A 14,362-nucleotide genomic window follows, 5' to 3' on the forward strand; every position below is an offset into this window, starting at 1 on the left:
TATTAAAAATGGAAAATGTGGGTAGATTTGTTTGGCTAGTTTATGTCAAATGTTTTTTGACTCAAATTGGTTATCGTCAATATTACGAGGAGAACCATGGAGAACAAATCCAGGAAACTGTTGAAAAAAATATGTTTGGAAAACCTCGAAGACAAGAGAAGGCGAGAGGAAATGAGCAAAAAGACAGTTACCTCGCACATCTTGTTATTAACTGGCAACAAATTCCAGTCATATTTAACCCTTCCAATGTCTAATTATGACGATTTCTCCTGACCCGTTTCAGACTAAATATACTGTTTAGACTCTTGTCCTTCCTGACTATATATAATGCCACATGTATATCGGTAGCACTGTATGGTGGCGTTCTTTGGGTTGCGAAATTTACCCACTTGCCCGTGTGATGATTCCTCGCCCCAATCTGACATCCACATTTTATTTTTCTGTAAATTTTATGTTATGCCACGTAGGAAACTCATAATACCATTCCTTAGAGAAATGAATTTAAATAGATGCCGTCCAGCCTTTTTAGAATTTCAGAGAATGGACATGGTTTTAATTGTTGCTGTACTTTTAAGATTTTTCAAATTTGTTTTTAAATTACGGAAAACAATTGGTGACGTCTAAATGAAAAGAAATAAAATAGACTTGTCATTTTTAATTTTCCCTGTGTAAAACTGTAAATTTCATGTTGTTGCTTTTATGGTTATTGCCTTTTAACCGAATAAAGTACTTTTTAAACTTTGAACTTTGAGTACAGACTTTCATTTTCACCCTTGATCTATTGGGACTATAAATGTCATAACTGATATACACATTTTGCTCCACAAATTGGTGGTAAGCAGTCAGTGCGCCCATACAGTGTCCTTTGAATGGTAAACGGTGGTTCCATAGATCCAACAGACATCACTATGAATATCTACCCCTTCCAGCATATTTAACTAGCTAGTCCATCTTCCACTAATGCATTGTTCCGGGTGCCTATGTGAGTTTATATTTGCACGGCGAACAGCACATTTACTAGTGACACCATGCACTGTCCCACTCTACTCCTGTTGTTAAGACTTAAGTTTGCCCAGTGACGCTAAGTGGGACAGTGTTTGCATTCATAAAACAGCCCTGGGTAGATTTGGTTAAGCAGTCAAGGCTTAGCTCAACCAAAAAGACTAAGATTAAGTGAAGTACCATACAGCTACTCCGATTGCAATAAAGATGCAAATGCCAAGTGAGATTTGTGAGTTTTATAAAAAATCATAGATTTTCTGAATATAGAAATGCATGAGCATACAAACTGTTAGGGTAAAACAATTAAAAACAAAAAAAAAAAACACAATGCCCCTTTATTGCCTTCAAACAAGACAGCAGGAAATCAAGGAGCATGGAAGTACACACTGTGTATCCTTGTAAATTACTGTGAACATAAAAATTAGAAAGAAAAAAAGTGCATTTTTACTTACGATATAGTGGTAGTTAGATCTTTCAGCTTTACTGTGGTATTCCCCCCAAACATTTTGTCTTTCTTCTCCATCTTTTACTGATCTTGTCCGGCCCTAGGACTCTGTGCACTTTACAACTGCTAACTAGTGATAAAGTGCAAGTGCTCACTCCTTAATACATGGCAACATTGGCTTATCCCCAACCAGCATATGTAATTTACTTATAAGTCCGTAGTAAAGTGGTACACAATCTACCCTGGGCCTGTAAATTAAATGGCTACTAGTGAGCCTGCAAGACTGATTTTTCCACCCACTTAAGTCGCCCTTTAAACATGTCTCAGGCAAGCCATTGCAGCCTGTGTGCGTAGTTTTTAACTGCCATGTCGACCTGGCAAAATAAACATTTGCCAGGCTCAAACCTTCCTTTTTAATACATGTACGTAACCCAGAGGGTAGGCACTAAACCGCCCCAGGGCAGGCTGCAATGTATTGAACAAGTAGGAAATCTGATTCTAAGTTTTACATGTCCTGGTAGTGAAAATATCTTAAATCGCTGCTTCTCTAATAGGATAATATTGGAGTAACCTTATTAAATTTAATATGCTGTAAATTCCAATTGTAAATAGGTACCCAGTTCATGTTTTATGTATTTAGATCTGTAATGAAAAAAAAACCTCTTATAGTAAAGTTGAAATGTAATTTATAATTTTAATAATGCCAATTGGCATTTCCCTGCCTTAGCCATTTAGTGCCTTCAGCCTGTCATGGGGTCACATGACTGTGTGTAGTTGGCAGTTGGGCTTAGTGTATTTCTCCTAGAGAGCCACACACAATGGAGAGTTTTTGTGTGCCTGGATTTGTCATCACAGGCAGGATGGGAAGGCGGGTATACTCTTGAATAGGCTGTGTCCTGCCTCCACACAAAGGGGTGAACAACCCCCAGTAGTTAGTCCGAATCCTGGGCAGGGTAAGCAGGAAACTTATGCACTTCAAAGAGAAACATCTAGAAGCTTCTCCCACTTCAAAGGAGGGCCTGGTATAAATTTCAGATCTCAGACCCCAGCTCTTCAGCTCACTTCTGGACCTGTTGAGACACTGCCAGGAAGTAGGACACTGCTGTGCTGCGGAAAGGACTGCCACTTTGCTGGACTGCTGCTCTGAAGGAACCGCTGCCTTGCTGTGTGGCCTGCTGCCCTCTGCCTGAGTCAGAAGGACTGGTCATGTCTCTCTTGAACCCCGAGCCTGGACTGACCCCAAGGGCTAGTTGGCTGGCGTCCTGAACTGAAACCTCAGCGACATAACAGGCTTCCATCAACTTTGCACCTGCACTTGGACCCTGTCATCTATGAGTCTATCTTTCCAAGTGGTTCCAACCCAGTCCTGGATCCTTGGAAGGTGAATCCAGCAAAACCAATGCATCTTCTCTGCTGGATGGCACATCCCTGAACAGAACAATTACAGCATTGCAGCTGCATGGACCAAACTGATGCCTAAACCCGCATCGCTGCCTCAGTCCTTGAAAATAGTAAGAGAGCTAGGCCTAGCAGTAGTGAAAACATATGTAAGAGTTTTTCATTACCATGACATGTAAAATTTAATAGTACATGTCCAACTTTTCAAATACACTGCATCCTGCCATGGGGTTGTCTAGGGCCTACCTTAGGGTGACATATATGTATTATAAGGTATACAACCTTTACAACGCAACTTTTACAACGACCTACCATTACCACGCATTTTTTACAACGCAGGATCCATTACAACGCATACCATTACCACGCATGAATTTACAACGCAGGTACCTTTACAACGCATACCATTACAACGTAAGTATTGGTAAGTATATTATTTTATTAAAAATATTATAAGTTTGCGTTTTTGGGTAAAGGGGTATTTTTAGGGTTCAGGGTCAGTTTTCAGTTTTTGGGTAAAGGGTATTTTTAGGGTTCAGGGTCAGTTTTCAGTTTTTGGGTAAAGGGGTATTTTTAGGGTTCAGGGTCAGTTTTCAATTTTTGGGTAAAGGGGTATTTTTAGGGTTCAGGGTCAGTTTTCAGTTTTGGGGTAAAGGGGTATTTTTAGGGTTCAGGGTCAGTTTTCAGTTTTTGGGTAAAGGGGTATTTTTAGGGTTCAGGGTCAGTTTTGGGTTTTTGGGTAAAGGGGTATTTTTAGGGTTCAGGGTCAGTTTTGGGTTTTTGGGTAAAGGGGTATTTTTAGGGTTTAGGGTCAGTTTTGAGTTTTTGGGTAAAGGGGTATTTTTAGGGTTCAGGGTCAGTTTTGGGTTTTTGGGTAAAGGGGTATTTTTTGGGTTCAGGGTCAGTTATGGGTTTTTGGGTAAAAGGGTACAGGGTAAAAATTAAATATAATTAAATTTAAATTACATTAAATTAAATTGATTAAATTAAATTAAAATAATTAAATTAAATTAAATTAAATTAAATTAAATTAAATTAAATTAAATTAAATTAATTAAATTAAATTAAATTAAATTAAATTACATTATATTAATTTTAATTAAATTAAATATTAAAAAATATTATATACTTACCAATACTTACGTTGTAATTGTATGCGTTGTAAAGGTATATGCGTTGTAAATACATGCGTGGTAATGGTATGCGTTGTAATGGATCCTGCGTTGTAAAAAATGCGTGGTAATGGTAGGCGTGGTAAAAGTATGCGTTGTAACGTCATACATCCGTATTATAATGGAACGGTTGTGGCCAGGCAAAAGGTTTATTTGCCAGGTCTTCATGGCAGGTTACAATTGCACATACAGGCTCTGCAATGGCAGGACAGAGACCTGTCCTATCTCCACACAAAGGGCTGCATGCACTCGATTTTTAGTCTGGAGCCATTAAGGCACAATTTTCCCACTGGTTGTAAGAATACTCTCTGCCCATGCAGGACATTTGTTAGGTTATTCCTTGAAACAGGATTTCACATTAGGGGTCTATTTGAAGTTTAACATAACTGACACCTGCAACAACTATGCCAACATGACATGGGAGACCTGTTGTCTTGTGTATGCCGGAGTCATTTGGGCAATATATATTATCCAGAATGGCAGGCAACTCTATATTTGGTGACAGAGCCACCAGTGGCATCACTGACATGCTCTTACCTCCAAAATAGAAGTTTGCATACAGGCCATCAAACCTTAAATGTGTCCCCTTTATTCTCATGTAAATTCTTTAGAGCTGTTCAGTTTTGCCTAAAAGGATGGATCTACTTCATTTTTCAGGTTTGTTGTTCATGGTTTAACAACTGGAGAGAAATATATTTTCCGTGTGAAGGCTGTTAATGCAGTGGGGGTCAGTGAAAATTCTCAAGAATCTGAAGCTATATCAGTGCATGCAGCATTGAGTAAGTATCTCCCAATAATTTTTCGTTTTTGGAAAATTGTAATTAATAAAGTAAACAATGACACACCAGAAATGGACCACATGTTAAATTCAATATAAAATATGAAAGGTGGGTTCATTCCTATGGGTATATTAGTCCAAAGTGGAATTTTTGTCTAACCTTTATGTGCATTTATTTGCTTTGTTTCTACACTGTGAACTAAGATGGGACATTTTAAGGTCATCACATTTGTTTGATTATGCTTAAACAAACATACCTAAACATTGCTTGTGGACAATTTGATCAGACTATGATCCCCATTACAATTTTGTCTTAATTTCATTTCAGCCGAAGCAGAAACTATCAGTAGAAGTGGGCGGAACTCATGGAGTCTTACTCTGTGGAATCCCACAGAATTACATAAAGGGGGCAGAAGTCAGTATGTTGTGCTCCTCTGGCTGATTGTTAGTGCTGGGAGATTATACTGTGCTTCAAAATCAGTGCAAACTGCATCACAGGGGGTGCCTGAGGGTGCTGCTTCTTTGCTGCTGCTCAAGTGGATTTTCTACTTAAGCGTCAGCTTTCTGAACTTGCACAGTTGTGACCCCTCATGTTGAGAACATCTCACAGGGTGCCATTCTAGTGCCTGTAAATCACGCTAGGAGACACAAATTCTTGCTCACCAATTTATTGTTTGCGAGCCATATGTGTGAAAAACTCCGCTGCACAGCGGTTGGCAGAAATCTCATGTCATCTGTGGCAGCAATCAGCTCGGTTTTAGTGATGTGGTTGGCACGGATTGCTGATTGGAGGCAGTAAGTCATCGGTTTAGTTCCAGATATTCGATGAGCTATTGGTTGATGGTATTGTGTGTACTTTGTACCCCTAGTACAGAGGAGCTGACACAATTCATGGTATGCATTTCTTACCTTCATACCACAATATGAATCTTACCACCTCAATTATCCCTTGCATGGTTAATCCCCACATCCCTCTCTTTCTGTAACTTTACTGTTTGGCAAAATCATTACAATCCCTTTTTATATGGACAGCTCCGTCTTTCACCTTTGCATTGTGCTGTACTTGTGTTCTATGTCACATCTATATCTAGTGTAGGTGACATTCTCTTCAGACCTCCACTTATTTATAATGGCCATTCTTCAATTGTAGGGACTGTTTACTCTGTCAAGAGCACCTGTGGTTAATTCTCCTCCCATTTTGTTTCATATTGTGTCATTAACAGCTTTTTTAAGCATTGCTCTTGGTGGATAATTGACTTTTCAGTATTCTTGTGGTTTGCAAATTCTTTTCCCTCTCCTTTATGTGCCTGAACCTCATCCCAACCCATCCTCTGCCTGCAGGAGTTAGATGACTGTTAGTAGTGAGGCTGACTAAAGTGCCATTACTATCCAGTGACCAACAACCTTCTGTGACCCCTGAACCACTCCATCTGTTGTCACCGTCAGCTCAGAGTGGCAGTGATGGTACACTCATATCAAATGCTACAAAAACCCCAGTATTCAGGCAAGTATATCCTGGTTTCATGACAAAGCGAATAACCCAGACAGTGGTGGCCGGTATGGCTCACGGGTGGCATGTGGGTGAGTCACGCAGGGGGTCGTGTTGAAGGTGTTGCGCATATTTTTTTTTCAAAACATAAAAAAAATGTACCTTTGCACCAGGTCCTGTGTCTCCGTTCCTGCTCTTCTCTGTCTCGGACGGAAGCACAGCCAGGCCTAACTGACCAATCACAACACAGCAATGTAGCGTTGTGATTGGTAGGCACCCAGGCTCCCCAGACCAATTCACAACATTGCAATGGAGCACTGTGATTAGTTTTGAGCATCCTGGTTCGACGCTCAATCAGGGAATGGGGGCCTGGGCTTGTTCTCCACGCAGGCTGTAATGCAGCCTGCATGGAGAACGGGGAGAGTGTACCTGGCTGGTTTGGGCGGCCCGAGAGGGCCAACCAAACAGTTATTGCGGACTTAGGAGTTGGAAATCCACTCCTTCCTTGCCCTGCACCGACAGCAGACCAGCCCTGCCCACCCGCCCACCCGTAAAGCAGCACGAAGCATAAAATGATAATAACTTACAGTTATTTTCATTTTATGCTTCTTCTTCGCAACGCTTAAAAGCAGTGGGGCCAAGCTTCTCCGCCATAGCGGAGAAACCGTCATTGAACCCAGAGATAATCTAGAGCTCATCTTCCATTCTGCCAGCCTAACTCCAGTTAATTTGCTGCACTACTTGCCTAGACCCTGTAAACTCTAACCTCACAGATGCACTCCTGCTTCAATTACGGATAACACCTCGAATCACAGAAAATTCAGATATGAGATTCTGTAGATGCTAGCTCTTCTCACCACTCTTTCCAATGATGCTGTAGCTTCATAGGCCAGACACCAGCTCAGAGTTTCATCAATATTCCAAGACTTCTCACATAACTGTCACGTTCTATCAGGTCCCAAAACTTGCATTATACCTCTTCCAACATCCTTGGGCCTTTATGACTGGCCTCCATATTGATACTTTCACATGTCGAGAATTACTGTGTCAACATACTTCTAGCTCTACTGGTGGTGCCAAAAGGGTGTCATTCTGTGCTTTGTCACCCACTCGTCCATCATCATGCTCTAGAAGATCACAATTATTTGCATCTTTGGAATGAATCTTATGTCAACTTGCTTTATCCACTCATATAAATCAAGGTTTATTTTAATTTTTTTATTTTACAGAGTTTTATATAGCGCAAACGTGACCCGAATTGGGTATCAGAGCGCTTTACTTAGCACCAGTTGCATTACATGAGTACACATTAATTTTTTTTGTTAGGCACGGGGAAATTAAGGGGTCCATTATGATTGCGGGTGGATCGCCACCTTCTGTATGGTGGTGGCGATCCGCCCGCAGAAAATCTCCGCCCGCACTGAATTCTCCCCTGCCACATTACCATGGTGGGGGGAGCCCGGCGGACGGAAAGACCGTCCGCAGGTTTTCTGCCCGGTCAAAGACTTGACCGGGCTGATGGTGGCGGTGTCTGGGAGACACCGCCATCCATATTAGCATAATGGTGGGGACACGTTGCCGCCACGGAAAGGCAGGAGGAAATTACTTGCAGGCCCATTACGGGCCCCCAGGGATTCAGAGGAGGTGGGGGTGCACATGGGGGGTACCTATGGTACCCACCTGCATTTCATTATACAACGTGGCAGGCACCGCACGGTGCCTGTCACGTTGGGCATTGAACTGCATGATGTGCATTTTTAGCATTGCGGCGGGCGGTGCTTCCAGCACCACTCGCTTCAATGCTAAACATCCGGGATGCGCCTGCCACTGTGGTGGGCGTATCCTAATGTCCCCCACGGGACCCCCGCCCTTATGGTGGGTGGTCCCTTTTTGCATCGGGTCCGCCCACCATCCTAATGTGCCCCTAAGTGATTTGCCCAGAATCAAAGGATGTTCAGCGTCAGTGCCGAGACTCAAACCCAAGTCTACAGATTCAAGGTCAACCTCCCTAGCCGTTAGGTCAACTCCTCTCCCCAATTATTGCTGACCAGTGTGATCCAGTTCTCATGATACCCCAACTAGCTTCTGATGTAGGTAGAAGCGCAGCTCCGCCCATCACCCTTGCCTGAAGTGAACTAGTAGCTATTGTCGACTGGTTCTGTGACACTACACTACTCTGCAGTGGCCATAAGCTTAATTTATCTACAACCAACCCTTGTGAAAATCCATACTTTGTTCACTCAAAAGATACATGTAGAGGACTGTGCACACATCGGATGCACAGTGAATGCACCTACAATGATCCATTTCAAAAATACCATTGGGCATGCCAGGGATTGAGTGACGTATCCAATGCCTAGCTGCAATTTCTCAGATCAAGTGGGAGATGCAGGATATGAAATGATGAACTGGGTTCAAATCTGATTGACAGAGTGATGGGATCTCAATCAGTACAGTATTGTGTAACTGAAATGAAAGGAAAAGATGTGAGGCTTGTGTTCAGGAATGACGAAGCAACAGAAGAGGGTCCCTGAAAACAGATTCATAGAAGATGCTAGCCAGGAAAAAACACAATAGTAAACATGAACAGTATCCCCCACTTATGATTTAAAGAAATAGGTGATATATGCAGCCAAATATATGTCCCCCAACACTTTTGATTTTCAATCATTTATTATCAAACATATACATATCTTTTTTGTTTTTCATTTGTTTTATCCAAGGTAATTCTAAAAGACACATTCATACATATAGTGTGTATACATAGAAGAAGAGCCCTCAATTTATACTGAAAAGACGTTCAATAGTTGTACATGTTTCCAAGGTGACAAACATAGAAATCATGCAAAAAGACAATACAATAAAATACGTAACTACATTAAACATATAAATAACAATACATACATTCTGTAAAGAAAAAAAAATTGGGAACTAAGAATTACAAAACAGGGGGGAAGTAGTGCTGACGCGCATTTCGGAAGTACCGTGTACTTAAAAATCCTTCATCAGGGTGCAGGATTCATCATTATTCAATAGCGGTCAGAAAGGCCCTCTGTAATTATGGTACTTTATCCAATATTACATTTCAGCAGGGCTCTAAACAATGAAAGTAAAGAGTCTGTGGGGGCAAACACACAATGAATATTCATATATTTCTAATAATTAAAATAAGTTATTAGTGTGGAGCAAGATCACTATCAATATCCGAAAATTGTGCAATACAAGGGCCATCACCTAGAGTATAGAGGGTAACAGTAACAGTGAAGCCTAAAAGTGTGAAATGTGTAGTAACATAATACCAGAGCGGAAATCGAAGAAGACGATAAGACGTCAATCTAGGATAAAAAAAAAACGAAGAAGAAACCAAAATGTACATACTGTTCCTATCCGCAAGGCAGGTCAAGACTCTGGGTATAATTGGGGGGTGTCACGTGAAAGGATCATACCACGGGTGATATTATATACTATCTAGAGTTCCTGCAAACATAATAGTGGAGGCATTACATGTCTGTATAGGTTCCTATCAGTAGATAGCCCTTAATAGTTCGCAAGAATAGTGGTACATACATAATAATGGTACACTTTATATTCGAAGCAGGGGTATTCTGGCTCCAATCAGTCCTGAGAGAAGTGCAATAAATGTATCAGTGATAGAAGGTTTAATCGCAGCATGACAGGCAGTACTGAAAGAGAAAAGGATAAGCTACTTAAAAATGCAGGCCGATTGGCTTAGTTGTCTAAAGGAGTATAAGTCTGTGTAAAATACTATAATCTTTGTGGTCTGTTTTGCCGGGATTGGCCCACCAAGAATAAAATTGCCCACACGTTCAGGGTGTCTATATGTCTGCAGATAGAAAGAATGAAAGAAGATATGTGGTGAAAAAAATAAAGAACTCCCTATAGCCCCTAGGAAACAGACTACGAGGGTTGTATGGGTTATAGAATTCCTGTGGTATTGGTGGCGAGAATATGTGGTCACGAAGTAATCACCAACATCTGCAAATAACAAAGTTTGGGGGCACATAGGTAAGTATGTGGGGAGGCCAAAAGCATGGAAAAAGGTCCCTCCCCTCCTTAATTCCCAGGGTAGAGTGTACTCACGGTAAATTCACGCTGTGCGGTCCACCTCCCTGCTCCTCCGGATAACGTGCCTGATATGGAGGAGTACTAGAACCTAATTCAGAAGAAGCTAGGAATCAAAGAACATTACTACAATTGATCAAAGTCTAAAGGAGTTAGTGTGCAGAGTTGGACTCCTTACGCCTAAGTCAATAATTTAAACAATTAATGTGAAAGAACAGCAACATACCAAACAATTTTAGTATTCACCAATTAATTTAATATGTTCAGTTTAAGGCAAATAGTTAAGTATTATTCAGGTTTTTCAAGGAAATGGGAAAGGTTGCTCCAGGGGGAACGTGCGCAAAGGAGGAGTGCTCAGTGTCAGGCAGTGAAAAAAGGAGAAGGAAATTCAGTGACATAGAAGAAAAGAAATTCATATTCGTTTTAACAATATGTACGGTTAACAGTCACCGTCATATCCAACCTCGCTCCATACATGATAAAATACGAATCAATGTTTTACACAAATACATGGATACAATTTCCAAAATAGCACGATGAGGGTCACAAAAAGAAAGTCTAGGCCTAAAATGAGGGTGTCGACGTTTCGATCCGTCTTCGGGCTCAAGGAATTTTGCGGGCCTCGGCCGTGCAGATCTTCATCAGGACTGGGAAAGAGAGTGGCAACCTGGGATAAGGTGGGTGGGTCACCCTACGTTTGTGCGTGGTGGGTGGCCTGTAGCTGGTCCATATCGGCCTTAATGGGAAAGTTCCTCCAATCGATTAGCTCTATGTCGTGTGTGGTGAGGTAAGTATCACCCGTCTGAGCTGTGCCTTAATCACAGTACGATTGGCAATCTGAAAGCGTTCGGTAATCCGTGACCTGTCCCCTCTCACTGCACAGACGGGTGATACTGGAAAGGTAAGTGCATATAGAGGTGTACAGACCTACTATTCTTAGTGCCACATATAAGAACCTTGAAGATATATGTCCCACACAGGCACATAAATGTGAAGATAGGCATAGAAAATCTAGATTTACTTACCTGTCAATATATTTTTGTTTCCGTGCTATTCTGTCCCACCGATATGTGAGTTTGATATTTAGAGTGCACACAGCCAGGTAGTTTTAAGTCTGTTAGGTGCTTATTAAACTCTGGAAAACAATTATTAGAAATGTGGGACTGCATAACCAAATTCTACAACCCATTATAATCTGGCTTCAGCCATCAGCCATCAAATGCTATTTTGTACTACCGAGTGATCCGGAGTGGTTGAATGATTTAAATAACTCCTCACTACATAGGACGATGGACTGCTTTAAAAAAGAAACGTCAGTATTCTGTGAATGTGAATATTGGCATGCTGTCTTCACAGGCCTCAATCCATGCATTCACTTCCATTCTCTGGGAGCCACAAGAAATCCTCTCATATGTGTGTTATAGAGGCAGGGTCTTTGTGGTCCTTGTGGTTCCTTCGAACACGGTTGTGTGCTTCTGCTGATTAGTACATCAGTCACAGTTGCAGGGAAAAATCCCCAGTGTGCACACAACACTGAGGGCCAGATGTACGACCCTTCCATTTTGCGAGTGGCAAATTGTGATGTTTTGCAACTCAAAATGTGCTACACATTGAGAATGGCCAACACTCACAGAGATTTTGGCATGTTAGGGTCAGCAGACCTCCATGTCTGTGACTGCTTTTCCAATAGAGCAGTTTAAAAAAAAATGCAGCCCGTTTTCCTTAAAGGAAAATGGAATGCATTTAAAAAAGAAAAATGAGACGTTTCTGTTTAATTTCTTTAAGATGAGGCAGTGGTTCATGGAACCACTGCCTGCTCTTAAAAAATATTTTTGCATCCATTCACAAAAAGGAAGGAGGCCCCTTGGGATCCCTTCCTGTTTGCGAGTGGCTTACCACCTACTTGAAGTATGTGGTACCTACGATTGTTTTGCCACCGCGAAACAAAATACATACCAGTGCGACTCGCTATTAGGTAGGGACGTCCTTGGCACGCTTCCAACTAATAGCGACTCGCACACCCTATTTGAGGAGTGGGTAATAGATCCGGCTTGCAAAATAGGATTTCTACATACCACAATCCTTTTTACCGGTAGCGAATGGGGCGATACCTCGTTTGCAACTGCTCAAAGGGGTCATACATCACGCCTTAACTTCTTCGTGACCTGAACTATGTACATTGTGCCGTAAAAATGTACATTTTGTGTCAGTCAGTTCTCAGACCCTGGCTGAACTCATCTTGTGATTTCCAAGTCTATGTCTTTTAGTGTTTAATCCCCAATCCAACCTATTGTTAGTTATTCCAAGTCTTCGAGGGTGATACTATCTCCCCTAGCAAACCTCTGGGCTGGGGTGTTCCGCAGGGCTCTTTCTTGAGCCTTACCCTTTTTAATGTTTACATGAGCCCCCTAGCTGAGATTGTCCGTCCGTTTGAACTAAAAATCGTCTCCGACGCCGACGACACTCAGCTAGTAGTGGCTCTAAACCAAACTCACACAGGGCCATGCAACATGAGGGACTGCCTGGAAGCAGTGACTTCATGGATGACCTCATCTTGTCTCAAAATGAACGGGGACAAGACTGAGCTGATGGTCCTTGGGAACACCCTGCACCCCACCATTGATTCCTTATGGCCATCCTGTCTTGGACCTGCCCCCATATCCAAGGACTCAATTAAGAGCCTGGGTATATGGCTGGACAAGGCACTGAACTTTAACCATCAAGCTGCCAAACTTTCAGCCGTTTGCTTCGGCATACTCAGGCTCATCCGGAAAATCCTTCCCCTACTACCCTTCAAGGCGAGGCAGATTATGATTCAGGAGCTCATCCTGTCCCGCTTGGATTGTGGCAATGCCATCTATCTTGGGTCCCCCCAGGCGACCCTAAACAAGCTCCAAGTTACTCAGAACTGTGCCGCCCGAACCCTTCTTCAGATCCCCCGGCGCCTCTCCGTCGCAACTGAACCTAAAACCCTCCACTGGCTCCCAATCAGGAGCAGAATTGAATTTAAGAGCCTGTGTATTGCCCACCGGGCCTTCTGGAAAAAGGGTGCAACCATTAACCACACTCTTATCACCCCATACTGCCCAAACAGACAACTCAGATCTGTCTCCTCCTTCCAGGCCACCGTTCCCAAGATCCGGAGAACTAGATATGGCGGCCGCTCGTTCTCCTACAGCGCAGCACGACTTTGGAACTCCCTCCCCATCCATCTGCGATCAGAGCCCAATCTACTGCCCTTCCGCAAAAAGTTAAAAACCCTGTTGTTCAAAAAATCAGACTAAGCTCCCACTGTTCCTTTACATCCGCGGTCCAAAGCGCTAGGACGCCTCATGGCAGCTACCGCGCTTTATAAAAACTCTTTTCATTTCATTTCATTATCACCCATCCCATGACTCAACTTTCGTATTTACTTTGCTTCCAGGATCCGATCCTGTACCCTATTGTAATGATTTTTCCCAACCATGCCAGGTAATTGCTTCTTGAAGAAAATAAAAGGGTATTGAAGGGCCTTCGACCAATCACTACCCTAATAGGAACACTACATAAATATCCCATAAGGCAACACACTCCCTCCCATTTGACCCAATAAAATAATACTGGCATAATGCAATGCATTATACCACTGTATACAGTTATGGTTTATAGCAGCACATCTAATAACTACTAGATCTCTTTTATCTAAATACACATCCATTCCCATGTTGAATTTTTGAGACATAACTCGGCAATTCGAGAACAAACATAAAGCTTGTAAGACCAACATGCATATTCTGAGGGTACGACTGCAGTGAAAGCTGTGCACTAAAAGAGATTTATAGACTTACACTACACTGCAAGAGAGCAGTTGCGATATGAGAGGAGATAGCATTAAAGGATCAGCAAGAATAGAACATGATATGTATTTAAACAAGGCTTTCAAAGAGGAGAGCTACCCTCCAGGCCTTAATTATGAGTTGCGCAATACCGGAGACATTTTACTGTAGAGTGAAAAT

At 42.1% G+C, this 14,362-nt stretch overlaps 1 protein-coding gene across 1 annotated transcript in view; it reads left to right on the forward strand.

Moving 5' to 3' along the window:
* MYOM2 (myomesin 2) overlaps positions 1-14,362 on the forward strand; it is a 724,606-nt gene that overhangs the window by 422,070 nt on the left and 288,174 nt on the right. Inside the window, exon 17 of the mRNA XM_078647923.1 lies at positions 4,675-4,796. Coding sequence (XP_078504049.1) covers positions 4,675-4,796 — 122 coding nt within the window. The remainder of the gene's footprint in view (positions 1-4,674; positions 4,797-14,362) is intronic.

The sequence above is a fragment of the Lissotriton helveticus genome, chromosome 6 (genome assembly GCF_964261635.1).
Source record: "Lissotriton helveticus chromosome 6, aLisHel1.1, whole genome shotgun sequence".
NCBI classification, from domain to species: Eukaryota; Metazoa; Chordata; class Amphibia; order Caudata; family Salamandridae; genus Lissotriton; species Lissotriton helveticus.